General features: G+C 54.9%; 2 protein-coding genes and 2 long non-coding RNA genes across 6 annotated transcripts; 3 read left to right on the forward strand and 1 right to left on the reverse strand.

The window, feature by feature from the left end:
• Positions 1–325: 325 nt before the first annotated feature.
• SLC7A4 (solute carrier family 7 member 4) lies at positions 326–3,843 on the reverse strand. 2 transcript variants are annotated; one of them, XM_018044828.1, is made up of 5 exons: positions 3,827–3,843; positions 2,249–3,260; positions 1,116–1,750; positions 814–922; positions 326–718 (listed from the first exon to the last, which is right to left on the reverse strand). In XM_018044828.1, exons 2-5 carry the CDS (start codon positions 3,228–3,230, stop codon positions 555–557), a joined length of 1,890 nt encoding a protein of 629 aa, XP_017900317.1. In that variant the 5' UTR covers positions 3,231–3,260; positions 3,827–3,843; the 3' UTR covers positions 326–554. The 2 variants fall into 2 exon arrangements, with proteins under 2 accessions (XP_017900317.1, XP_017900318.1); XM_018044829.1 differs by lacking the exon at positions 3,827–3,843 and adding an exon at positions 3,754–3,789.
• Positions 2,834–7,230, forward strand: LOC108634704. The gene is made up of 4 exons (XR_001917679.1): positions 2,834–2,921; positions 3,672–3,776; positions 4,917–5,106; positions 7,048–7,230. It is a non-coding gene; the product is annotated as an uncharacterized LOC108634704 (long non-coding RNA).
• Positions 7,231–7,232: 2 nt separating this feature from the next.
• On the forward strand, positions 7,233–8,695 carry LOC106503935. The gene is made up of 2 exons (XR_001297601.2): positions 7,233–7,293; positions 7,614–8,695. It is a non-coding gene; the product is annotated as an uncharacterized LOC106503935 (long non-coding RNA).
• Positions 8,696–8,833: 138 nt separating this feature from the next.
• Positions 8,834–26,032, forward strand: LOC102173837 (tubulin alpha-3 chain). 2 transcript variants are annotated; one of them, XM_018044832.1, is made up of 6 exons: positions 9,009–9,094; positions 9,955–10,070; positions 22,210–22,432; positions 22,909–23,057; positions 23,149–23,829; positions 25,655–26,032. In XM_018044832.1, the coding sequence occupies exons 2-6, from the start codon at positions 10,047–10,049 to the stop codon at positions 25,949–25,951; spliced, it is 1,374 nt and encodes a 457-aa protein (XP_017900321.1). In that variant the 5' UTR covers positions 9,009–9,094; positions 9,955–10,046; the 3' UTR covers positions 25,952–26,032. The 2 variants fall into 2 exon arrangements, with proteins under 2 accessions (XP_017900320.1, XP_017900321.1); XM_018044831.1 differs by lacking the exon at positions 9,955–10,070 and having other exon boundaries at positions 8,834–9,094.
• Positions 26,033–26,075: the final 43 nt, after the last annotated feature.

The following is a 26,075-nucleotide window of genomic DNA, read 5'->3' on the forward strand; positions in this document are numbered from 1 at the left end:
CAAGGGCACCCCGGAACTCCGCTGCCCTTCTAGGCGGCCTCCCTGGGGCCCGGGCGCCTGTGCTGGGCCCGCCCCCCAGGGGAGGGGAGCCTGACTCTGCTCCTCTGTGCTGGCGCGTTTGGGGTTGTGGCACCCTCATAGGGGCAGAGGGCACTGGCCTGAGTGTCCTCAGCCCAGGGCTGTCCTGGGCCGGCACCTCCCCCGCCCGGAACCCCAGCACTCCACCTTGCACCACCCTGTTCCACCCTGACAATCGAGCAAGCCCTTTCCAGGGGCCGGCGAGGACCCAATGCCTCAAGATCCACGGATGTGACAAGACCACACGGCTGGTTGAGTGGTTCCTATTGTGGGTCCCCGAGACAGGGTGTCCTCCCCACCCGCCCCAGTAGCTGGACGGGGTCGCAAAGAGTCTACCGCCCCAGCGCTGGCTGTGCCCACTCCAAGGATGACGTGCAGCACCAGCCCCTAAACTAGGGTCCGCAGGTCCCGGGGCCCCCTCGGGTGGGCAGGCCCACGAGCCCGCCGAGCTGCCCTGAACGGAGGCCGGGCAGCTCTCACGGACTGCCAGGCCCCTGGGCCAGCGCCTGGCCAGGATCCTGCGCCGTCTCCTCCAGCCTGCCGTTGGGGAAAGCCGCGTGGCGGGCGGTGACCAGCCCCGGCGGCTCCCGCCAGTTCTCCTTGCTGTGCCAGACGCCATAGCCGAGATACACCGAGAGTCCTGCCGGGGCGGTGCGAGCGTGAGCCGCAGGCCACCGCCACCCCCGCTCCGCCCCCAGCAGCAGCGCCTGCGCCCCAGCCGAGCCCCTCACTCACCCATCAGCAGCCAGATGGTGAAGCGCAGCCAGGTCAGGTAGCTCAGCTTCAGCATCAGGCAGAAGTTGAGGACGATGCTCAGAGCTGGAATCAGGGGCACCAGGGGCATCTGGGGGGCAAGGGCAGGGCTGGGCCGGCTGCAGGGGCCCACAGGCCCAGGGCCGGCTTCTGCAGGCCTCCAAGCCTGTTTCTGCCTCTGGAGGCTCTGGAGCCTGGGGCCCACCTGCAGACATGGGGACGTGCCCGGCGGAGGACTCGGGGTGGCGGGCTGACGGCGGGTATGGGGGGCGGCGGGGGTTTACCTGGAAGGTGTCCTTCAGGCGTTGCTGCTGGTGGGCCCCCAGGACGAGGAGACTGAGCAGAAACATGATGCCGCTGCACAGCAGCAGCAGGAGGAAGCCCCAGAGTGGCAGGTGCAGGACGGAGTGCCCGAGCATCAGCACGCAGCCCAGGGCGACGGCGGAGACCACCAGCCCGCAGATGGCCCCGCGCACGGCCGCGCCGGGGCTGCCCCTGTCCAGGAAGCCCAGGTAGGGCCTCAGGGCTGGCCGCAGCCGCCCTGGCTCAGGGCCGTGCCCCGTGCCCACCAGCTCCAAGTGGTCAGAGAAGGAGCTGTATTCCTTGGCCCTCAGGCTGGAGCCAGACAGGCTGGGCGAGCCGGGCTGAGAGGCCGTCTGGAATCGCAGCGCAAGCACGCTGATGGCCACGAAGGTGTAGGCCAGCAGGGTGCCGATGGACAGGAACTGCACCAGGGCCTCGATGTCCAGCAGCAGTGTCACCACAGCCGTGAGGGCCCCGAACACCAGGATGCCCAGCAGAGGCACCTGCGTCCGGGGGTGCACGTAGGCAAACGCCTCGAAGAACAGCCCGTCGACGGCCATGGCGTAGATGATCCGCGGCAGGCAGAAGAGGCCGTTGAGCTGGACGGTGGTCATGGCTATGGCAGAGAGCGAGGGCTGGTCAGCGCGCCCAGCAGGCAGGCACCCCAGAGGCCGTGGCAGGGGCCCCTGGGAGCCTGTGCCTGAGTTTATCTGGGTTCTCGGAGGGAGCCTGAGTGCCTGCAAGGTGCAGGGTGGTCGCCCCTCTTCCAGCCCAGGAATGGGACGCCTCAGCTAGGCTGAGGGCTGGGGGCCAGCAATCTGGTGATGGCTGAGTCCCTGCGAACGGAAAGCACGTGCCCAGGCCGACATCCCACATGTAAGGGGGCCAGCGGGTCCCCGCCCACAAGTCTGGGTGGAGTCTCATACTTAGCACCTCCCACGAACTGAGAGGCTCCTCAGAGCCTGGTGGGCTACAGTCCATGGGGTCGCAAGGAGTCAGACACGACTGAGCGACTGCACTAGGCTACAGCTCGTAAAACTGAGGCCCAGACGGAGATGTGTGTCCCCCCTCCACCGCCACCCACTCCGGAAGACCAGGGCAGGACCCCACTCACCGCAGATGGAGCCAGTTGCCACGAGGTAGCCAGCCCAGCCGTAGCCCCGCTGGTAGAAGGCGTCGGCGAGCGCGGAGTTAGGGTTCAGACTGTGCCAGGGGATCATGAGGGTGAGGACAGCAGAGACCAGGATGTAGGCGGAGGCCGCCAGCCCCAGCGACAGGGCGACGGCCAGGGGCACAGCGCGCTTTGGGTTCCGGGCCTCCTCGCTGGAGGCGGCAATGACGTCGAAGCCCACAAAGGCGTAGAAACAGGTCGCCGTGCCAGACATGATGCCGGAGAAGCCGAAGGGCGCAAAGCCACCCTCCGCCTCGCCCCAGTTGCTGGGCCGCGCGAGGATGAAGCCCAGGACAATGATGAAGAGGATGACAACCATGCTGACGGCCGACAGGGTGTGGTTGAGCCAGGAAGAGACGCGGGCCCCGCAGGAGACGAAGGCGGAGGCCAGAAGGACGATGCCGGCAGCCAGCCAGTCTGGACTTCTGGCCAGGAAGGGCACCTGCCAGATGCCCAGGTGGGCCTCGGTGAAGTTGTGGATACGGTGGTTGAACATGGCGTCCAGGTAGCCGCTCCAGGCGCGGGCCACGGCGGCACCGGCGATGACGTATTCAAGCACGAGGTTCCAGCCGATGAGGAAGGCCCACAGCTCGCCCATGGACACGTAGGTGAACAGGTAGGCAGAGCCCGTGCGGGGCACACGGGCCCCGAACTCCGCGTAGCACAGGGCCGCCATCAGGGAGGCCACGGCGGCCACGACGAAGGACACGATCACGGCAGGGCCCGTGATCTCCTTGGCCACGGTGCCCGTGAGCACGTAGAGGCCAGAGCCCACCATGGAGCCCACCCCCAGCAGGGTCAAGTCCAGCGTGGACAGGCAGCGCTGCAGCGACGTCTCCATGGCGCTGTCCTCCAGCGGCTTCTGCCGCTTCAGCTTCTGGCAGAACCGCGCCAGGCCGGCAGCACAGGGCCGTCCAGGGGCCATCGTGGGCCGAGCAGAGCCAGCTGCAGGCACCTGCCAGGGCCAGAGGGGAGTGACTGCTGCCCCGCCTGCTGTGTGATTGCACCCCAGGTCCCAAGTGCCCTTAATATGGGGCTGCCAGAGGGCTGGGCTGGGCTGGGTGGGAGGGCTGTCTGCCTCCAGGGCAGGGCAGGGAACCAAATGGAGCTGAATCTGGGCGTGTTGTGTGTGTGTGTGGGGGGGGGTGTGGGGGGCCGGGGAGGGGGGGTGGCCTCGAGGGCGCAGAGAGGCAGCCCCAGGGAGCCAGACTGGGGGCCCAGCCTCTGGACCTGGGAACCCAGAGCCAGGTGGAAACCCGAGGCTTCCCGGGAGCTGGGCCAGGCCTCCAGCACCCGGAACAGGCGCTGGGCGTCTCCCGGGCTGCCACCTGGCCTCAGACGCCGGATCCCCTTCGTCCGCCCGCAGGTCCGAACGAGCGGGGGATCCCAGGCCTCCTGGCTGCGCCCCGGCCCCGATTCGCCGCCGCCGCCCCTGGAGCCAGCCTCACCTTGAACGCCGCCCCGTTCTCAGGTACCCGAGCCTTCGCCTCCTCCCCCGAACCCGTCCCCTCTGCCACCTACCTGCCGCCGCCGCCGCCGCCGCCACTCTGCGCGCTGCGCCCGCCCCGCCCGCCGGTGCGGTCCTTCCGCGCGCAGAGCCCGCCCCCACCCCCGGGCGCCTGAGCGAGCCCGCCGCACCTTGCTGACACACAGCTGGGCAGCCCACCCCTTCCTCACCCTGGCTCCAGGGGCGCCCCATCCCGGGGCCTGGTTCACAGACGAGGAAGCCCAGGCCGAGGCCAGCGGGGTGCCCCTGAGCGGGTGCAGTTCTGGGGGCAGGGGACGGGTCTGCAGCCCACCTGCATTCCGCTGGAGCAGACTCCCTCTTTGATCCCGCCATCCCCAGCGCTGGGGCTCTGAGCCCTCCAGAGTTAGGCCGGCCCTGGTGAGCCAAGGGTGAGCCCACCTGGAAGCCGCCGCATACACGGCTGGGAGGGCCTGTAAATTGGCAAGAGGCCCTGCTGGCTGTTCTGAGCCTCTGGTTGCAGACTGTGTCCCAAAGGAGCAAGCAGTCTGCGGGGCACCACCTGCAGCCTGCCAGCACCTGGCACCCCCAGGCCCCTCAGATCCCAACAGCTGCCATTTCTAGCCGAGGGCCACCTGTGCCAGGCCAGGAGGACCCTGGGGGACCCCAGGGCAGCCCCCTACTGGTGATGTCAGTGAGAGGCGCAACGTCCTGAGTGCCCACACCACGGCCAGGCCCACGTCGCGTCCTGTGATAGGCATGTTTGTTCCTGGGACGGAGGGGGGCTTTGTCCTGCCTCTCCGACTTCTTTGAAAGTGAAAACATGGGTGTGACGGTGTTCACTCTTTCATGGAAGAATGGTGACGATCCCTCCGAGCAAAGCCAAGCCAAAACAGGGAGCCACTTCCTCCGGTACTGATTTTCAGGCTCCCCTGTGGCTTGTGGAATTACGGTTTTGGGGGCCCCTGCAGTCTGTCTGGCTCAGTGGGCTCCTGACAGGATAGTGGGCTCCCGGCAACCTGATACCACTCGGGACACTACCTCAGCCAGCCCCCTTGCTCCCTTCTGTTATTTGGCTGCATTTTTTTTTTTTAATGATAATGGTAGCAATTGTCATTTTTATTTACTTTTGGCTGTGCCTTGCAGCGTGGAGATCTTAGTTCCCAACCACAGATCAAACCTCCAGACCCCCTGCATTGGGAGCACAGTCTTAACCACTGGACCCCCAGGGAAGTCCCAGGCTGATAATGTCTTCAGGAGCTTCTCAGATGGGCTCCCACTTCCTGCAGGAAACATGTCCGCCTGAACTTGCTCCCGTGTGGCCGGAACTGAGCAGGTATTCTTTGTTCTGAAGTGCCTCCACAGAAATGCAGAAAAATGCATTTCAAGCCCAGAGGGCTGGGCAGTTTATAACGGGAGGTCCCGAGAGGCTTCACTGGTGACGCTGAGAGAGCTGGTGCATGTGCTTCACGGCACTGACTGTTTCTGTGCCCAGAGAAGCGCTCTTACCGCAGGCGCTAACACTCAGCGCAGTCAAGGCCACGCTTGACTGACACAGTAACCTGTAGCCTGCCAAGGATATGGCAGGGCCCCCTGTGCACAGAGGCACACCGTGATGATGCGGCAAGAATATAGCACCCACCAACAAAGAGGGGGGCGCACTTCCCGACTCACTGTGCAAGGCCAGGACTGCCCTGACGCCAAGCCCAACAAAGACATCACGAGAAACGCGCAGCCCAGCATCGCTTAGCAATGCAGACGGGACTTCCCCGGTTGTCTGGTGGCTAGGACTCTGAGCTTCCACTGCAGGGGCACAGGTTCAATCCCTGGTCCGCGAACTGCAGTCCTGTGGCCAAAGAGGAGAAAATATAGACACAAAATTGATCCACAAAATACTAGCACATCAAATCCAGGAATGCATAGAAAAGGAGTGAGATTTATCCCAGGAATGCAAGATTGATTTAATACGTGAAGATCAATCCGTGTAGTACATTACACTAATAAAGGACAAAAACCACACGATCATCTCAAAAAACAAAGCAGGGTTCAAGGAACTAGGGATCGAAGGACGGGCCTCAACCTGATGAAGACCATCTGTGAAAACCCCTGGGCTCCCGGGTTCAGTGGTGAAAGACTGAAAGCCTCCCCTTCCTGGCAGGAGCGTAAAGATGTCCACTCCCGCCTCTCGTTTTCAACATCTTACTGGAGGGTCTAATCATGGCAGTTGGGTGAGAAAATGACATAAAAGGAATCCAGATAGGAAGGAGGGAAACTGTGTCGTCACGGATGACATGACTTGTGTACTAGAAAATCCCAAAGAATACACACTCACATAAATATTAGAGCTAATAAGCAAGCTCAGCAAAGGTACAGGATAGAAGATGTCTGTTAAAAAAAATCAGTTGCCTTACTACACACTAGGAATGAGCTGTCCAGAAATGAAATTAAGAAAACAATTCTACTTACATAGCACCAAAATTTATCTATAAACATGCTCAGAATAAATTTAACAGAAGAAATGCAAGACTTATACATGGAAATCTGCTAAACATCATTGAAACAAAGAAGACCCAAGTAAGTGGAGGGGCAGCCCGCGTTCACGGACTTAACATGCCCGAGACGGCTGCACTCCCCATCTGTAGATGCAGTGGGAGCCCTAGTCAGAGCCCAGCCGCCTATTGTGCAGGAATCATCAAACTGACCCTAAAATTCATGTGGAGATGCAGGGACCCAGAATAGCCAGCACAGTGTTGGAAAAGAACAGAGTCTGAGGACTCATGCTTCCTTTAAACTAAGTATAATGCTACGTCATCAGGACTGTGTTACTGAAATCAGGATAGACGTGCTTTTTAAGTTACCCACTGATCTTTTTACTAGCTCCACATGACGGTTTCCAAAACATCGTGTAGTTGTAACCATACAGTATGTAACCTTTTCTGATTGGCTTGTTTCACTTGGTAATATGTGTTTAAAGGTCTTGTATCTTTTTTGGGGGGTGCCTAATGTCTTTGCGGCGTAATCGCCCATTTCTTTGCAGTGCTGGGTTGCGTTTCTTGTCTGGATGTGCAACAGTTTATCCATTCACCTACTGAAGAACATTTTGGTTGCTTCCAAGTTTTGCTAAGTATGAATAAAGCTGCTGTAAACATCCGCGTGCAGCTTTTTCTGCGGACGTTAAGTTTTCAGCTCTTTTGGGTAAATATCAAGGAGCGTGATTGCTCAATCATGAGGTAAGAGTACGTTTAGTTTTATGAAGAATCGCGAAACTGTCTTCCAGAGTGGCCATTCTCTCACGCGGTGGTGTAAGCACCTCGGATTTCGGCTGTCCTAGGAAGTGTGTCATGCTTCAGATGATGAAGAATCCGCCCACAAGGCAGGAGACGGGTGTTCCATCCCTGGGTTGGGAAGATCCCCTGGAGAACGGAATGGCTACCCACTCCAGCATTCTTGCCTGGAGAGTTCCATGGACAGAGGAGCCTGGCGGGCTGCAGTCCGTGGGGTCGCAGAGTCGTACACGACTGAAGTAAGTTAGCACACAGGTGGAGGGCTTGGGGCTTTCCAGGCTGGGTCTGGATTTTTCGGTCCAAAGCAGAAAGAGTGGGGCTTTGCCAAGCTTAACTGAGGATCGCACGGGATGGGGGGTCTGTTTCTGGGAGGTGGGAGAGAATGCTTATCAGGAGGAGTTCTTATCAGAAATTCAGATTACTCAGCTGTGAGTCTGTTATCTGGGGCATGCCCTCTTGGGGGGGGCTGATATCTGTCCAAGACCCCTGCAGGCTGCATGACCCGACAGAACGGAGGCACAAGATGACAGGGTTATAAACGCTCCACAAACTTTTACAGGAAAACAGATGAGCAACTCCTCATGAATGTGGATTAAGGCGGTGATTTTGTACAGATTGGTCCCTGCAGGAGGTATAGAAGACCCTGAAGGAAGAGAACCCAATATAGTTCCTTAACATAACCGGATTAACTGGACCCTGAGGAATGATGGTGTTCGCACTGTTGACCCTCATGCTCCAATCAGCCAGGGTCTGGACTTTCTCCACCTTTGCCAGCATGCTGTGCTGAACTCCTGCTCAAGCCCCTTTGTGAATACGCGTGCACCTTCACTTACGTCTGCCTCGATTTTGCTGGTGGGACAGACACCGCTCTGGGAGAGCCTTGGAGCTGTCCCCACTTGCTGCAAGCAACAGGGCCTCCCTTCCCTAGCTCTTTGACTCGGTCGTATCTTTTGGTTAGACACCCACCAAGGGGCCACCTGATGCGAACAGCCGACTCATTGGGAAAGACTCTGATGCTGGGAAAGACTGAAGGCAGAAGAGGAGGGTGACAGGGAATGAGCTGGTTGGATGGCATCACCGACTCAATGGACATGAACTTGGGCGAACTCTAGGACCTGGTGAGGGGCAGGGAGGCCTGGCGTGCTGCAGGCCCGGGGTCAGACACAGCTTGCTGACTGAACAGTAACAAGGGGCCAGTGGAGTCTCCAGAGAGCAGTTTCCCCAATGTGACACGGAAAGTTCAAGCAACCTAAGAAAAACGTAGACGAGTTGAAATTCATCAGAGTTAAAACCTTTTGGGTTCACAGGATATCATCAAAAAGAAAGAAAAAAATTTAAATAGAGTAAAAGATAAATAAATAAACAAACGCTATGAGGAAAGTGGAGAGGGAATTCTTTGGCAGCCCGGTCATTAGGACCTGGTGCTTTCACTGTGTGGTGGGGGCTCACTCCCTGGTTAGAGAACTAAGACCCTGCAAGTGGGCGGCACGGTCCCCCCAAAAGTGAAACGATAGAAATCCACAAAATGGGAAAGAGTTTTGCAAATCCTATATCCGATGAGGAGATTGTATCCAGAATATGTAAAGAACTTTCAGAACTCAACAACTCAATTAAAAAACATGTGAAGAATCTGAATAGACATTTCCTTCTTTTATTTCAAATTTATTTGGCTGCTCTGGGTCTTTGTTGTGACCCGAGGGATTTGCACGGCGGCTTGCAGGATCTTTACTTGGGGGCACGTGAACCCTTAGTTGCAGCCTGTGAGATCCAGTTCCCTGATCAGGGGTCCGACCTGTGCCCCCTGCATCGGGAGCGCCGAGTCTTAACCACTGGACCGCCAGGAAAGCCCCAAAACGTTTCTTCAAAGAAGGTACACAGACGTCCCACAAGCACGTGGAAACACTTGTAACATCATTCATTATCAGGGAAAGGCAAACCGCAGTGCGCGGAACCCCTCGGATGGCCGCCATCAGAAGTCAGGCGATAGTGCTGAAGATCCTGCAGGGTGACTGGGACCCGCGGGCACTGCTGGTGGGAACGGTAAGCTGGGGCAGATGCTTTGGAAAACTGCTAGGCGATTCCTTAAAATGCTAAACATGAAGTTGCTGTGTTGTAGCCACATGTTCCGGGAAACAAGCTCCCTCAGACAGACAACGCAGAGAGTGGGGTGCAGTTTATCACGCCGGTGGGCCCAGGGCGGAGTCTCCAAGGGCCCCGACCAGTTTTTGTGAAAACCTTACATACCCTAAGTGTATGTGCCCAAACCCACCTCCCCAAATTCCCTGAAACTAGTCTGAACAAAGGAAAAGATACAATCAAACTGAACCCATGATTCAAATGCCTTAAGCCCAGGTAGTTAACAGTGGACCATTATCAATAGGCCTGTGGTCATGCCCCAATAAACAGAATAGAATGTATGATTCTATTCAGTTGCACAGATGATTAGGGCATTCTTTTAGGTGGAGAGTCAACGTATGAGCCCTGGGGCTATTCATTCTGGGGGGGGGGGTGTCTGGTTTTCCAGTTGGTATGTCATTTCCATAGATTCTGGGCATATAGTTCAAAGGCCACAGTCCAGCCCAAGATGGAGTCCTGCTTTCAAGATGGAGCCTGTTCTGCTTCCTCCTTCAATTGTATGATCCAGGCACAGCTTGGCTGGCAGAGAGTCCGCCTGCAGTGTGTGCAACCCCCGTTTGATCCCTGGGTCGGGAAGATCCGCTGCAGAAGGGCTAGGCTACCCACGCCAGTATTCCTGGGCTTCCCTGGTGGCTCAGCTGGTAGAGAATCCGCCAGCAATGCAGGAGACCTGGGGGTGATCCCCGGGGTGGGAAGGTCCCCTGGAGAAGCGAAAGGCTACCCACTCCAGTATCCTGGCCTAGAGAATCGTATGGACTCTACAGTCCACAGGGTCGCGAAGAGTGGGACAAGACTGCGCCACTTTCACTGTCACTGAGACATCCTGCTCCTACGTGTATACCCAAGAAACGAGAACATGCATCCATGCAAAGGCTTGCAGGTAAGTTTTCGCAGCAGCGTTACTCAGAGGTGCCCAAAAGCAGAAGCTGTACAAACATCCAACTGACGACGGATCAACAAAACATGAAATATCCCTACAATGGAATACGACTTTTCTATGAGGATTAAGTAACTGGTGGGGCTTCTGCAGCGGCCCAGTGGCTGAGACTCCATGCTCCCAGGCCAGGGGTGGGGGTTCAATCTTCAGTCCCTGCCTGGGAAACCAGAATCGTGTGCGGTGAGGTGTGGCCAAAAAAAGAGAAGTGGTGATATCACACAGATAAATCTTGAAAGCATTACGCTAAGTGAAAAAACCGGTTAAAGAAGACCACATATTGTATCATTTTATTCACATGACCAGGCAAATCCATAGAGATGGAGAGTAGATCAATGGTTTCCATGGGGGTTTGGGGGCAGGGGGTGGGAAGTGACTGTTTCCCAGGTGCAGCGTTTCTTTTTGGGGTGATTAAAATATTCTGAAATTAGATACTGGCGATAGTTGCACAGTTCCGTGGATATAAAAAAAAAAAGGAACTGTACATTTTAAGCTGGGGAGTATTATTTGTTCATTCACTAAGTTGTGTCCGACTTTTTGCGACCCCATGGACTGCAGCACGACAGGCTCCCCTGTCCTTCACCAGCTCCTGGAGTTTGCTCAAACTCATCTCCATTGATTTGGTGATGCTATCCGACCATCTCATCCTCTGCTGCTCCCTTCTCCTCCTGCCTTCAATCTTTCCCAGCATAAGGGTCTTTTCCAGTGAGGTGGCTCTTCACATCAAGTGACCAAAATATTGGCGCTTCAGCTATTAGCATCAGCCCTTCCAGTGATTATTCCGGGTTGATTTCCTTTAGGACTGACTGGTTTGATCTTGCAGTCCAAGGGACTCTCAAGAGTCTTCAGTTCTTCGGTGCTCCACCTTCTTTATGGTCCAATTCTCGAATCTGTACATACCTATTGGAAAAACCATAGTTTTGACTAAATGGACTTTTGTTGACAAAGTGATGAGCCTGCCTTTTAATATACTGTCTAGGTTTGTCATAGCTCTTCTTCCAAGGGGCAAGCATCTTTTAATTTCATGGCTACAGTCAGTTTTAAGCCAGCTTTTTCACTCTCCTCCTTCACCCACATCAAGAGGCTCTTTAGTTCCTCCTTGCTTTCTGCCATTAGAGTGCTGTTATCTGCATATCTGAGGTTGTTGATATTGCTCTTGGCAGTCTCAGTTTCAGCTTGTGATTTATCCAGCCCGGCATTTCGAATGGTGGACTCTGCATATATTATGGTATGTGAATAAAGTTGTTATAAAAATAAAAGACAAAGCATCAGTTGTTTGTAAGAAAGAACTCCAGGGACAGGAAGGGCTGAGTGGCCAGAGAACCAGATGACGCCTCTGGCTGCTCAATAGAGACGTTCCCCTGGTAAACAGTGGGACAAAGGAGTTGGGGCCAAAGAAATCTCACATTTCCCCATGTCATTGCTATCTTTTTCTCCACTTTTGTCTGTCTGCTGCAGCTTCTGTCCTCTTTTCTAATGCTGGCCACCCTGAGTCTGCTATTCTCCGCTGGGCCACATTTAGCCCAGAGTCCACCATTCAAAGCCCATCAACGTGTTGTACCGTGTTCTCGCTCCAAACTGACCCTCATGACTCCTCCCCACGAACTGGTTTCCCAGCTCTTCCTTCTTCCTTTTTGTCTTCCCTTTGGGGCTGAGCCTCGAGGCTTGCACCATCTTAGTTTTCCATCAGGGAAGTCCGTCTTCCTTGTTTCTGTCCCCTGCCATTGGCACTGGCACCTGTTCCAGGCCTTACTCGGGCTGGTCACTCTCCTTCATTTCTGGTCAGCCCCTCTGCCCACAGCTGGCCCAAGTTCCTTGCACCAATCCTGTTGGACCTCCCTGAAGAAGAGGAGGGCTTCTGGTTTTCTCTGGCTAGCTGCCCCACCCTTCTAACCCCCAGGCCACAGTCTCTGAAATCTTTCAAAGCAAGGGAGAAACGGAGCTGAAATTAGTCACACTGAATCCGTGGTGGTGATGAGTGTGGCTCAAACCCAGATCATTTGGTCTGCCACTGTGAACATTACCCCAGCCTCTATTGGCCTAGCAGTGGTAGGCGGGGTAAGAAATCTGCATTTTTCACCTACTTTGAAAAAATTTCGGCCACCAGGTCTTCCTTGTAGCACGCTGGCTCTTCAGTTGTGGCGAGAGGGCTCAGTAGTGGCCCTGCAGCCTGTGGGATCTTAATTCCCTGACCAGGGATCTAACTCGGATCCCCTGCATCGGAAGGTGGATTTGTAACCCCTGGACCATCAAGGAAGTCCCTCATCTCTGCTTTTAACCTTGTTTACTTTTTGTGTGCTCAGTCGCTCAGTCACGTCTGCCTCTTTGCTACCCTTTGGACTGTAGACCATGGGGCTCCTCTGTCCATGGGATTTCCCAGGCGAGAATGCTGGAATGGGCTGTCATTCCCTTCTCCAGAGGATCTTCCCCACCCGGGGATCAGACCGTCTCCTGCCTCTCGTGCATCGGCAGGTGGATTTTTTGCCACTGCAACACCTGGCTTCAGTGCAGTTCAGTCGCTCAGTCGTGTCCGACTCTTTGCGACCCCATGAATTGCAGCACGCCAGGCCTCCCTGTCCATCTCCAACTCCTGGAGTTCACTCAAACTCATGTCCCTCGAGTCAGTGATGCCATCCAGCCATCTCATCCTCTGTCGTCTCCTTCTCCTCCTGCGCCCAATCCCTCCCAGCATCAGAGTCTTTTCCGATGAGTCAACTCTTCGCATGAGGTGGCCAAAGTACTGGAGTTTCAGCTTTAGCATCATTCCTTCCAAAGAAATCCCAGGGCTGATCTCCTTCAGAATGGACTGGTTGGATCTCCTTGCAGTCCAAGGGACTCTCAAGAGTCTTCTCCAACACCACAGTGCAAAAGCATCAATTCTTCAGCACTCAGCCTTCTTCACAGTCCAACTCTCACATTCATACATGACCACTGGAAAAACCATAGCCTTGACTAGATGGACCTCTTCTGGCAAAGTAATGTCTCTGCTTTTGAATATGCTATCTAGGTTGGTCATAACTTTCCTTCCAAGGAGTAAGCATCTTTTAATTTCATGGCTGCAATCAACACCTGGCTTATAATTTATGCCTATAGATTATTATATATAATTTATATTTACTTATATTCGCTTAACTTAGCTCCCTTTTGGACCTGCCTTCTCAAAGATTTCAGCTCATTCCGGTTGTGCTTAAAAGAGCCCAGAAGGGGCTCTTCTCTTCTGTCGGGTAAACACAGATTCTCCCATGCACCAGCAGCAGACTCTCTGTATTTGGGAGAGTAGTGAACTGAGGCTATCCAGCCCCTCTTCCAGGAACCTGGGAAATTCCATGGGTCCTTCGGTCAAGGTCTGTGGGTGGGTTAGTTCTCTGGCCTCGTGCAATCACCACCTGTGAGGTCTCCTGTCCCATCTTCCCAGTAAAAAATGGCCAAGCTAACCCACGTCGGCTGCCAGTGTAGAGCCGCCCCCACTGGTAGGTACCCAGGCCCACTGGCCTGGCCACAGTCAGCCCTTCTTCACTGCAACTTTCCGACGTCCCTGTCACCCTGCCCAGCCTAACCTCGCCCTCCCACCCACCTGCCCTGCTTTGATCCTTGGGAAACTCGGGATACTTGGAGACCCGTGCCTCAGTCCCGTCCCTGAAGGCGGAAGTGCCCCCACCAGCTCAGCGGCACCGCCTTCCGGGAGCCTGTCACGTGGTCGGCAGCACGTGCCACCAGCAACAGGCTGCCAACTGAAGAGCGTTTCCACGAGTCTGCCAGGCCCGCAAACCCCCTGCAGGGACCAGCCCTGCTTCTTCTCGCGCCCCGCGCAGCTCCGCAGTTTACAGATGAACCAGCCGGGTCTCTACCGCGGGCCCGTCTCCGCCCTCCGCGGTGCCCAGGAGGCGCCAGCGCGCAGCTTCCTGCCGACGCAGAACAAGAGCCGCTTCCCGCCCAAAGTGAAGACCAATGAAACGCGAGTTCGCCCGGGAGAACTGGCCAATCACCATTGCTGTCCTGGGGTCGGGGTCTGGCCCCCAGAGCGGTCGCAGCCAATGGCCATCCTGCGGCCGGCGGCCGGCGAGCCAATGAGGACACGCAGTGCGGGGAAGCGCGTCGGCAGTTGGGCGCGTGGTGTCGGACTGGGAAGAGGCTGAAGAGGCTTGTGCCCCGGGGGTGACCACCATGGTAGGGGCCGGAGGGGCCTCGGGGGCAGGCCTGGACGCTGAGGGGCCTGGAGGACGGGCGGCGGGGCCGGGGGCCGGGCCTGGTGGGACAGTGGGCCTGGGAGACAGGCCTGGACCGGCTGAGGGGCCTGGAGGACGGGCGGCGGGGCCGGGGGACGGGCCTGGGCCGCTGAGGGGCTGGGGGGACGGGCGGCGGGGCCGGGGGACGGGCCTGGACGGGCGGCGGGGCCGGGAGACAGGCTCAGGTGGCGGGATGGTGTCTGGAGCGTGCCGGTCAGGGGCGGGCGCGCGGCTCACTTCGCAGGTGCGTAAATGGCTCCCAGCCTCGCCCATCCAGACTCTTGCGTCTGGAAGCAAAAGCCGGGGGGCTGTGCCCGAGCGCTCTTATTGGTCTGTGTGTGAGCTCAGAGGGCAGCTACGGAAACAGGCCTTGAGATACTGAGTGTGTGCTGAAAAGAAGTGGCTCCCTCAGTTAGATAGGGCTGTGAGGTGTTTTGTTCATTTATTTTATTTTATTTTGCCACTTTCAGAACAACTTTTATTTTTTAAACTTCCAGTGCATCTGTGTAATTGCTCCATTAACAGCGATGTTGCTGTTCAGTTGCTAAGCTGTGACCCATCGACTGCCGCCTACCAGGCTCACCTGCCTATGGGGTTTTCCAGGCAAGAATATTGGAGTGGGCTGCCATTTCCTTCTCCTGTTTTGTTCATTTAAAGCAAAACCAAGCAAACAGGAATAGTGCTTATATTCCCCTTTTCTCACGTCTGGTTTTTTCCGTGTTCAAACAGCCCGGCTCCCTTCGTGTGCAAAGACCTGGGTCCTTGTTTACCAGTTGTTGCCTAGTACTCTAGGGGTGACGGCGTGTCTTGAGCCTGTTTCGAATCGCTGAATGTCTGGGTGTTTTCCAGTCTTTTACGCGTGGAGTTGCGGGGAGGAATCTGTGGCTGCAGTGTTTCTCACTGGTGTATGTGGGGCCCCAGAAGTGAACGAGACAGAGTTTCAGATTCCCTTTCATCACCAACACATATATGAGAATTCTTGTTTTCCCGAAGCAGGGTTAGGCTTCTGCCTTCGATGTGTTCATTTTTATGTTCTCAAGTCACAGGTTTCTAGTTAATTGTTGAGTTATTAATGGCTTAATAATCTGCACACCCGTGGAAGGCAGCCACCACCCGTCACTGCGTGTCCTAGACCAGTCGCCTGTGGAGAGAGGCCGGGATGGTCCCTGACAGGGCTTTCCCTGGCCCAGTTCACGTCTGCCTTGCTCCCGATTAACTGAGGCTGATGTCATCCTCCTCTTCTCATCCCTGTGGTAGCTTTCAAACTGAACAAAGTTCGTCACTGGATTAATAACTCACACTAACCTGTGCACTGTCCCTTTGCAACACTTGGTTTTGAGGTTTCTCTTCTTGGTTATTGAACACCATAACATCTAGCTGCTCAAAAACATTTATTTCTAGCAGTGAATTATTCCAAGTATAAAGGAAAGGTATCCTCTGTTACCTGACGGGTAAAAGGATGCTTCAGGATTCGGAGTTTGTGCATTAAGGGCGGTTATTTTTAGCAAAGGCTGTGTCTTGAATAAGAAAAATTCAATGGTTAACACTTTTAGAAGAGCTATTCAGCCATTGTTTGTTGGTGTAACAGGGTTTTCTCAAGTTGAAATGTCAAGTTCACAGTACTTAGTTTAACCAACAAAATTCGGAAACGTGGTGATGGGGAGGTGGTAGTGAGTCGGTGTGATATTACCTGACATAAATTACACTGAAGTCCAATAAAGCGTCAGCCATCGCAGATGCCTTCCCTTTGTGTTAGAAGGGTTTATGTCTCAAGATGAATTTAATGGGAATTACAGCAGCAGAAATGTTTTTAAAATCCTATTTTCTGCATCCTAGAGGCTCATCACAAAGTTGAGTACCTTCTGGAGAACCTGCTTGGCCTCAGAGGGTAATGTGTTTCTGGTTCAGCACTGCAGTTTGATTGGAATCAGAAAGAACTAGAAAATCAGCTAGGATTTGGCCCCTTTTCTTTCACTTACTAAGGACAAGACCAGAAGCTGAATTTCTAGCCTTCCAGACCTTCTCTCTTAAGAGCTTGGAGTTTAAAAACCTGGGGTATGATCATGGTTGGTGGGAAGATAACACCTGTGTTTAAAATCATCTGTCTCCTGATAGGGCCGTTTTGATGGCCCGTTTTCTCTTCACTCGGGTTAGCTTCTTTTTTCCAACCTTGCTGCACTGCTTTTAGGATCCTAGTTTCCTAACCAGGGACTGAACCTCTGCCCCTTGCAGTGGAAACCTGGAGTCCTAACCACTGGATGGCCAGAATTCCCCAGATTATCTCCTTTTGAATGAGCTTTAGTAGTGTGTGTAAGGAATTTGTCCATCTCAATCTGTACCAGTAGTGAAATCCTCTTTTTCCTTCCTGATACTGGTAATCAGTCTTGTCTTTTTCTGGATAAACTTGGCCAGGGGCTCATCAGTTTGGTTGTTCAGCTCCAACCAGGTGCTGGTTTCATTGACTCTTCTCTGGGTTTTTTTCCCCCTCTTTCCTGTTCAGTTTCTTTTCTTATACTTGCTTTTTATTGCCTTTTTTTTTTTTTTTTTTTTTGCTTTTTATCTTATATTGCTTTTCTTTTTCTTTTTTTTGCTTTTTATCTTACATTGCTTCTTATACTTGCTTTTTTTTTGTCTTCACAACTTGGATATTTGCTGTTGTTCTAGTTGATTAAAGCAGAAGCTTGCGTGCATGCTAAGTTGCCTCAGATGTGTCTGACTCTGTGTGACCCCGTAGACTGTAGCCTACCAGGCTCCTCTGTCCATGAGGTTCTCCAGGCAGGAATACTGGAGTGGGTTGCCAGGCCCTCCTCCAGGGCATCTTTACAAGCCAGGGATGGAATCTGAGTCTCGTGTCTCCTGCATTGGGCAGGCGGGTTCTTTACCACTAGCACCACCTAGGAAGCCCCAGAAGAGTTTGTAAGGCAGGAAAAATTTTCCTCTCTGGGTTCTTCTGGTTGGTCTAACGATCAGGTTAACAGAAGACCGATTAGCATGAGGAAACCAAGTCTCACTTTATGTATGTGGAGGTCCCGTCAGCATCGGGCCTGAGGAGTGACGAAAGCAGGCTCTGTGTACCTCTTCTCAGACGGAGAGCCAGTTATTGATGAAGATTTGAAGAAAGAGCAGGGCTTTTGCTGGGGGCCGCAAGATAGTGAAGCAGTAGCAGAGTCTGCTTCTGCAGCTTTCTCAGCCTTAACTCCCGTCTCCAGGGACCACGGCACCCTCCGTCCTCCCGACAGCTTTGCACCTGCTTTCAGGGGACAAAGGAGGGTCAGAGTTTGCTGCTTCTACCGTCTGGTCCTCAAGGAATGTTAATTAGAAGTCATTAGCATGCCTCCAGCGTGTTTTGGGGTGGCCTGCCCCGAGCTCCGCCAGCTGTTTCTCTTGTAAATATTCATTCATCTGACTGTGCTGGCCTTCATCGTGGCACTTGGTCTCTTTAGGTGCAGCATGTGGGATCCAGTGCCTTGACCAGGGATTGAACCTGGGACCCCTGCTTTTGCAGGGCGGAGTCGTAGCCACTGGGCCACCAGGGAAATCCCTCCATCAGATTTTACAGCTACACACACACACACACACACACACACACACAGACACACACACACACAGACACACACACAGACACACACAGACACACACAGACACACACACAGACACACACACAGACACACACAGACACACAGACACACACACAGACACACACACACAGACACACACACACACAGACACACACACACACACAGACACACACACACAGACACACACACACACAGACACACACAGACACACACAGACACACACAGACACACACAGACACACACACACACAGACACACACAGACACACACAGACACACACAGACACAGACACACACAGACACACACACACACACAGACACACACACACAGACACACACACACACAGACACACACAGACACACACAGACACACACAGACACACACAGACACACACACACACAGACACACACAGACACACACAGACACACACAGACACACACACAGACACACACAGACACACACAGACACACACACAGACACACACACACAGACACACACACAGACACACACAACACACACACAACACACACACACACACACCACACACACACACACACACACACACACACACACACACACACACACACACACACACACACACACACACACACACACACACACACACACACACACACACACACACACACACACACCACACCACACACACACACACACACACACACACACACACACACACCCGTGCTCAGGGGTAAAGAAGCTGCCCGCCAGTGTGGGGTGCAGAAGACGTGGGTTCCGTTCCCGGGTCGGGAAGATCCGCTGGAGAAGGGACTGGCAGCCCGCTCCAGTATTCTTGCCCGGAGAATCCCAGGGACAGAGGCGCCTGGTGGGCTGCAGTTCACGGGGTTGCAGAGTTGGACACAGCTGAGCACGTGCGCGCGCGCAGATGCAACACATGGGTGCGCGCTTCCCTTTGAGCGCTGCTCTAGGTGCCGCCCACAAATGTTGCATGCCATGTTTTCATTCTTATTCCTTTCAAAATACTTTCTCATTTTCCTTGTTATCCATTCCCAAATATTTGGGGATTTCACAGACATTTTTGTGTTAACTTGATTTGTAATTTAATACTAGTTTCAGAAAACATATTTTGTATTACTTGAACTTTTTAAAATTAAGACCTTTACTAGGAAGTGCTTGGGGGCTTCCTTGGCAGTCCAGTAATTAGGACTCCGTGCTTACAATGCAGGAGGCATGAGTTCGACCCGTTTAGGGAACTAAGATCCCACGTGCCCCTGGCACGGGCAAAAACGAAAAGGTGCTTGCAGTGTGTTGAGGTTTTGAAAACACTGAACTGCAAGCCTGTTTTTCTTTCACACACACTGATTTAGCTGCATCCGGCCTCAGTGCCGCGTGCGTGACCTTTGACCTTCCATGGGGCTTGTGGGACCTTTTTTTTTTAGTTTGGCATGCAAGATCTTTATTTGCAAGTGTGTAACTTGGCAAGGTTTAATATCGACATGTTGATCACCCGGGAAACCATCACCTCAGTCAAGATAATGAACATATCCATGACCCCCCCGTTACCTGGTGAAAAAGAAGTGAAGTCACTCAGTCCTGTCCATGGACTGTAGCTCACCAGGATCCTCCATCCATGGCATTTTCCAGGCAAAAAATACTGGAACGGGCTGCTGTGCCTGCCTCCAGGGGATCTTCCCAACCCAGGGATCGACCCTGGGTCTCCGCATTGCATGCAGACTCCTTAAATTCTGAGCCACCAGGGAAGTTACCTCGCACCCCTTTGTAAATCCTCATTTCGGCCTCAACCCTCTGCCTCCTCCGCTTAGCCGTGCCTCTGTGTTTTCTAGGATTTTATATAACGATTTTTGGTTTGTTGAGTTAATTTGTTATTGTTGTTTGGATTCTTTCACTCATTATTATGAGATTTACCCATGTTGTTGCAGCATAGCTCCACTTTATTGCTGAGCATTTCTTCGTGTGTATGTGACGTGCGCGTGCCGGCAGCTACCATTCTACCTGCTGAGCACAGTCCCCCGCGGCACAGCCACTGCTCCCAGAGCTGGTCACCGTCGCAGACCTCCTTAGTGCATGATCTGCTGGGGACTTTTTGTTGTTTTATTTTTTATATAGTCTTTAAAGGTTACTCTCCATTTATAGTTATAAAAATATATAGTCTGTTATTAATCACATCCAGTGTTTTTCATTTCAGACTTTTTCATAATTGGCAATTTGATTTAGGTGTTTTTTTATATATCAAATGTTTTTCTCCTTATCATGCTCATTTTTCCTGTACCTTCCTGAGGCATATAATTCTACTAATTCTGTCATTAATCTACTAATCATCTGTCATTTCTGGGTCTTTTTTTAAAAAGTTTTATTTTGTTTTGGGGTATACCCGATTTACAGTGTTGTGGACTGTAGTTTAGGTGGACAGCAGAGGGGTTCAGCCATTCACGTATGTGTCTCCATTCACCCCCAGACTCCCCTCCCGTCAGGCGGCCGCCTGACACTGAGCAGAGGCCTCTGCTCTGCAGGAGTCCCTTCTTGCTGCTGAGTCGCTTCAGTCGTGTCTGACTGTGCGACCCCATAGACGCAGCCCACCAGGCTCCCCCGTCCCTGGGATTCTCCAGGCAAGAACACGGGAGTGGGTTGCCATTTCCTTCTCCAGTGCAAAGTGAAAGGGAAGTCACTCAGTCGTGTCCAACTCTTTGCGACTCCATGGACTGCAGCCCACCAGGCTCCTCCGTCCCTGGGATTTTCCGCATGAGTGCTGGAGTGGGCTGCCATCGCCTTCTCTGAGTCCTTGTTACCCGTGTTCAATGCAGCAGTGGGTAGCAGGCATTAGGAGTTGTACGTTATTGGACGTTGGATTGTTTCGGCTTTTCTCTTAGCTGTTTCTCGGCTTTCTGTTGGGATGCTATAAATAAACCTGGGAAGAGTGTGATCCTTCTGCGTCCTGCTCTTAAGCTTTCTTGGGTGGGTTCAGGGCAGTCTTTAGGGGCGGCCTCACTCAGCCCCACTGCTGAGGACCACCCCCCCGCCCCCGGAGCTCTCTACCTTAGGACGTCTTCCTGCCACAGCAGGTGTGGGCTCAGCCACTCCCTCCCTGTGCCGAGCAGCCACAGTGAGGGCCTGGGGCCTCCCTGCTGCCCCGGGCCCCCTCGGCACAGCTGTCTCTCCTCCAGCACCAGGCTTTCCAGCTGCCTTGGCCTCTCAACACAGGACTCCCCTACTCACCCCTGGGTGATCCCGGGGCTTTGCTTGGGTCTCCTGTCTCAGCTGCAGCCGGGACATGCTGGGACCTCGCCTTGTTCCCTGCTCAGAGGACTCACTCACTGTTCTGAGCTGCCTGTTGTCTGATGACTGAGAAGTGTTATTTCATACACTGTGTCTGATTTCTGGAGCCACTGGTTACATCAGGTTGCTAAATCCAGCCTTGGGTGGAAACACACTGGCTCGATGCTGGTTCTGTGCAGGCTTTTGCTGCTTTTTACTGGGTGTTGGGGCGACGTTTATAACGAGTGCACTCCTCTTCACAGTTCCGCTCTCTCTCCGGGCTGGATAGGCAGGTGCTCAGACAGAAAATGACTTCCTCCTTTTGCATTCCAGTCCCCTGTGATGAAAAGGACATCTTTTTTGGGTGTTAGTTCTAGAAAGTCTTGTAGGTCCTCATAGAACCATTCAACTTCGGCTTCTCTGGCATTAGTGATTAGGACGTACACTGGGATTACCGGGATATTCAATGGTTTGCCTTGGAAACAGAGATCATTCTGTCATTTTTGAGACTGCATCCAGGTACTGCATTTCAGAATCTTGTGGACTATGAGGGCTGCTCCATTTCTTCTGAGGGATTTTTGCCCACAGTAGTAGATACAATAGTCATCCGAATTAAACTCGCCCTTTCCCATTCATTTTAGTTCACCAATTCCGAAAATGTCGATGTTCACTCTTGCTGATCCTGTTTTGACCACTTCCAATCACGTTGATTCGTGGACCTAACACTCCAGGTTCCTCAGCCATGTTGTTCTCATATCATCAGACTTTCCTTTCACCACCAGACTCGTCCACAACTGGGCATTGTTTCCAATTCGGCTCAGCCTTTTCATTCCCTCTGGGGCTATTTCTCCGCTCTTCTCCACTAGCATGTTGGGCTCCTATCAACCTGGGAAGCTTGTGGGACAAACTCTGACAAGACCCTAAGAAAGCAAAATATATTAGAACTATTAATTTATAAATGTCAGGTATGTCTGCGTGCCGCGCGGAGGGCACTGCCGGGTCCCCGGGCCTCACTCTGCTCTGCTTCCAGCGCGAGTGCATCTCCATCCACGTGGGGCAGGCGGGCGTCCAGATCGGCAACGCCTGCTGGGAGCTGTACTGCCTGGAGCACGGCATTCAGCCCGACGGCCAGATGCCCAGCGACAAGACCATCGGCGGCGGCGATGACTCCTTCAACACGTTCTTCAGCGAGACCGGGGCCGGCAAGCACGTGCCCAGGGCCGTGTTCGTGGACCTGGAGCCCACCGTGGTCGGTAGGTACCCTCCCACTCGGCAAGGGAAGCCCAGAACCTTCGTCAGGTGCCTCCAGTCAGAAGCCCGACGTCGTTTCCGAGGGGAGCGGCCACCCAGGAGACGCCAGACGGTCGCCCCAGAGCCCGGGAGACCCAAGCCACCGGGGGCGCCCGGGGCAGTCAGGCCGGCATCCGTCCAGGGTGGCAGGACCGGCCCAGGGACGCCCGGGGTGGAGCGGCAGGTGTGGGCGAGAGGCGCAGACAGAGCCGCCTGGGTGCTCCTGTCCTTTGGGAACCGGCCACGCTGGGGCTTGTTCCGGGTTGACGGACCCTCCCGGAGCCGAAGATGGCAGGTGGGGCGTGTGCGTCTGGGAGACTCCTGGGAGACCTGACCCCCGGCTGGGAGGAGCGGCGCGGGCCTGCAGACAGGCGGGTCCCGGAGCCGGCCACGGGGGTGAGACCGGCGTCCTCCCAGCCCGGCCGCTGTCCCCCCGCAGACGAGGTGCGCACGGGGACCTACAGGCAGCTCTTCCACCCGGAGCAGCTGATCACCGGGAAGGAAGACGCGGCCAACAACTACGCCCGTGGCCACTACACCATCGGCAAGGAGATCGTCGACCTGGTCCTGGACCGCATCCGCAAACTGGTGAGGGGGGCGCGGGGGGCTCCCGGCCAGAAGGGGAGGCCAGGGCTCTCGGCGGCGCGTGCGGCCCGGCTCACGCCTCTCCCTCCTGCAGGCGGACCTGTGCACGGGGCTGCAGGGCTTCCTCATCTTCCACAGCTTCGGGGGCGGCACCGGCTCGGGCTTCGCGTCGCTGCTCATGGAGCGGCTCTCGGTGGACTACGGCAAGAAGTCCAAGCTGGAGTTCGCCATCTACCCGGCGCCCCAGGTCTCCACGGCCGTGGTGGAGCCCTACAACTCCATCCTGACCACGCACACGACCCTGGAGCACTCGGACTGCGCCTTCATGGTGGACAACGAGGCCATCTACGACATCTGCCGGCGCAACCTGGACATCGAGCGGCCCACGTACACCAACCTCAACCGGCTCATCGGGCAGATCGTGTCCTCCATCACAGCCTCCCTGCGCTTCGACGGCGCCCTCAACGTGGACCTGACCGAGTTCCAGACCAACCTGGTGCCCTACCCCCGCATCCACTTCCCCCTGGCCACGTACGCCCCGGTCATCTCGGCCGAGAAGGCCTACCACGAGCAGCTGTCCGTGGCCGAGATCACCAACGCCTGCTTCGAGCCGGCCAACCAGATGGTCAAGTGTGACCCTCGCCACGGCAAGTACATGGCCTGTTGCATGCTGTACCGGGGGGACGTGGTCCCCAAGGACGTCAACGCGGCCATCGCCACCATCAAGACCAAGCGCACCATCCAGTTCGTGGACTGGTGCCCGACCGGGTTCAAGGTAGGCTGGGCGGGAGCGTGTGTGCGGCTTTGTGCCCGTGGCCGGCCCCGGGGCGGGGGGCTGACCTGCCGCGGAGGGTCCCCTGTTTCAGGGCAGCTGGGCTGCAGGGACAGCAAGGTTAGTTAATCAGTGTGTTAGATGCCTTGATCTCGATCAGTACGTCACGTACCTTGACTTCTTACAGCCGTGGGCTCGTGGGCCAACGTTCCTAGTATCTTACACTTCAGAGACAGAGGCTGAGACAGCCTTGAGAACCGAAGGGCCTCAGGGGCAGCGACGGAAGGAGGGAGCTTTCAGAGACCTCTGACTGCAGGCCTGCCTGTCCTCACGTTTCCCCGCTGCTCGCCCAAGAACCTTGTCAGAGCGTGTGGCTTCATTCTGTGATAGAAACAGTGGGTTCCGATTTCCCGTCACTTCAGTCGCCAGTGGTCACTGAAGCTTAGGCAGCATTCGCGTGCCTGCAGAGAGGATCTTCTGTTCATTAGGCAGCACTTTCTGTGGGGCCAAGGGTGGCTCACTGCTGCTTCTCCAAGCCAGACCTGGAGTGCCGCCTCCACACAAAACCACACTAGTAACTAAGCGGCTCCTCCGACCGTGTCTAGTGTCACAGTGAAACGTCTGCCCAGAGAAGAGCATCCTGAATTTGAAACCCAGTCCCAGAATGTCCCACTTGAGACCCGCGATCACGAGGCTGAGTGCCTGGCCACACCTGGGCTTGTTAACCCTGCGCCCTCTTCCTCGTTGAGTCCTTTTTCACAAGCGATCTGCGCTAGTCTGGATCCTGCATCTGAGCCCTGATGGGTCCCTTCAGTGTCTGGGAGTTGCCATCTCCAGGGTCTTTGCAGATTGAAAATGAGGATAAATAGCAGCGTTTTCCCGTGTTAAATATCAGAGCTTGCCTCTGACCACACCCACGTTGTTGCACCCACCTGGCCTCAGCCCCACTTCAAGACCCCTTGACACGGCCCAGCTGAGGGTTGACGACTCACACCTGTAAAGTGACTCCCGGGGATAAAGTGTGTATGTAACAGGTTTCACCAATCTGGAAATATCCACGGAATTACACCTCCCATAGATGTTTGCAGGCCTCCAAGGTTAGCTTATAGGTTGGGGTTGAAAGCTTTTTTTTTTGGCCATGCCACAGGGCACGGGGGATCTTAGTCCCTGGGCCAGATACCAGCCCCTGGCCCCCTGCGGTAAACCGCGGCATCTGCACGGCTGGACCACCAGGGGTGTCTTTTTTTTCCCATTCTTCTTGGTTTGAGGAAGTTTCCTTTCAGTGCCCTTACTTTGACCTTTGGAAGGCAAGGCTGCCACCCAAGCCATTGTCAGCTGGGCAGCGCTGTGTGGGGTGCCTGGCACTGTGCCCAGGCTTCCCCTCCTGGCCCGTCTGTGAGCCAGAGGGGAGGCCAGTCTGTGGGGAGGTACAGGAGGTCACACTGCTGTCCCCACGGAAGACAGTTCACCCCTGACGGTGTTGAATCCTCACTTGTCAGTCTGGGTGTGACGTCACGTCTTAACGACCGTCTGTCAGGGGTGCACCGTTTTTTTGGAATCTTTTCCCACGTTTGTATTAGGTTTTCTCATTATAAAAGTGTGTATGTGGCAAGATATTTTAGTCATGCAGAAGGCTGAGAAGCTTAAGTCCAAGTCCTCTTCTAAAAGTGAAAACGTGGGATATTAAACTGGCAGATTCTGCCAAAAAAGAGAGTACCCGTTCCTACAGGGCATCGTCTGAAGTGGGTCCATGGCCCCCATGTTTAGAAACAAGCTACCGTTTCCGAGGCCTCACTCCCAAGTTGAGCATGTTCTCCTTCTCCGGCAGGTGGGCATCAACTACCAGCCCCCCACGGTGGTCCCGGGGGGAGACCTGGCCAAGGTGCAGCGGGCCGTGTGCATGCTGAGCAACACCACGGCCATCGCCGAGGCCTGGGCCCGCCTGGACCACAAGTTCGACCTCATGTACGCCAAGCGCGCCTTCGTGCACTGGTACGTGGGGGAGGGCATGGAGGAGGGCGAGTTCTCGGAGGCCCGGGAAGACCTGGCGGCGCTGGAGAAGGATTACGAGGAGGTGGGCGTGGACTCGGTGGAGGCGGAGGCCGAGGAAGGGGAGGAGTACTGAGGGGGGGGGCGCGGCCGCAGCCCCGCACCCGGTCCCCCGACGGCCCCTTTGCAGATGTTTCCCTATTAAAGTTTCTCAGTTAAACCTGTGCTTGGGACAGCTCATCTGTCTGCAGGAGTGTGGA

The sequence above is a fragment of the Capra hircus genome, unplaced genomic scaffold, assembly GCF_001704415.2.
Source record: "Capra hircus breed San Clemente unplaced genomic scaffold, ASM170441v1, whole genome shotgun sequence".
In the NCBI taxonomy this organism is placed as follows: domain Eukaryota; kingdom Metazoa; phylum Chordata; class Mammalia; order Artiodactyla; family Bovidae; genus Capra; species Capra hircus.

What these genes read in the sequence shown, in the direction of transcription:
- LOC102173837 (XM_018044831.1), top strand. Translation starts at nt 9,014, where the DNA reads ATGGCCGCCATCAGAAGTCAGGCGATAGTGCTGAAGATCCTGCAGGGT. An exon ending in CCTGGAGCCCACCGTGGTCG is followed by an intron (nt 22,433 to 22,908) that starts GTAGGTACCCTC and finishes GTCCCCCCGCAG; the next exon opens with ACGAGGTGCGCACGGGGACC. An exon ending in TGGACCGCATCCGCAAACTG is followed by an intron (nt 23,058 to 23,148) that starts GTGAGGGGGGCG and finishes TCCCTCCTGCAG; the next exon opens with GCGGACCTGTGCACGGGGCT.
- SLC7A4 (XM_018044828.1), bottom strand. Translation starts at nt 3,230, where the DNA reads ATGGCCCCTGGACGGCCCTGTGCTGCCGGCCTGGCGCGGTTCTGCCAG. An exon ending in GGCAACTGGCTCCATCTGCG is followed by an intron (nt 1,751 to 2,248) that starts GTGAGTGGGGTC and finishes TCTCTGCCATAG; the next exon opens with CCATGACCACCGTCCAGCTC. An exon ending in GCCTGAAGGACACCTTCCAG is followed by an intron (nt 923 to 1,115) that starts GTAAACCCCCGC and finishes CTTGCCCCCCAG; the next exon opens with ATGCCCCTGGTGCCCCTGAT.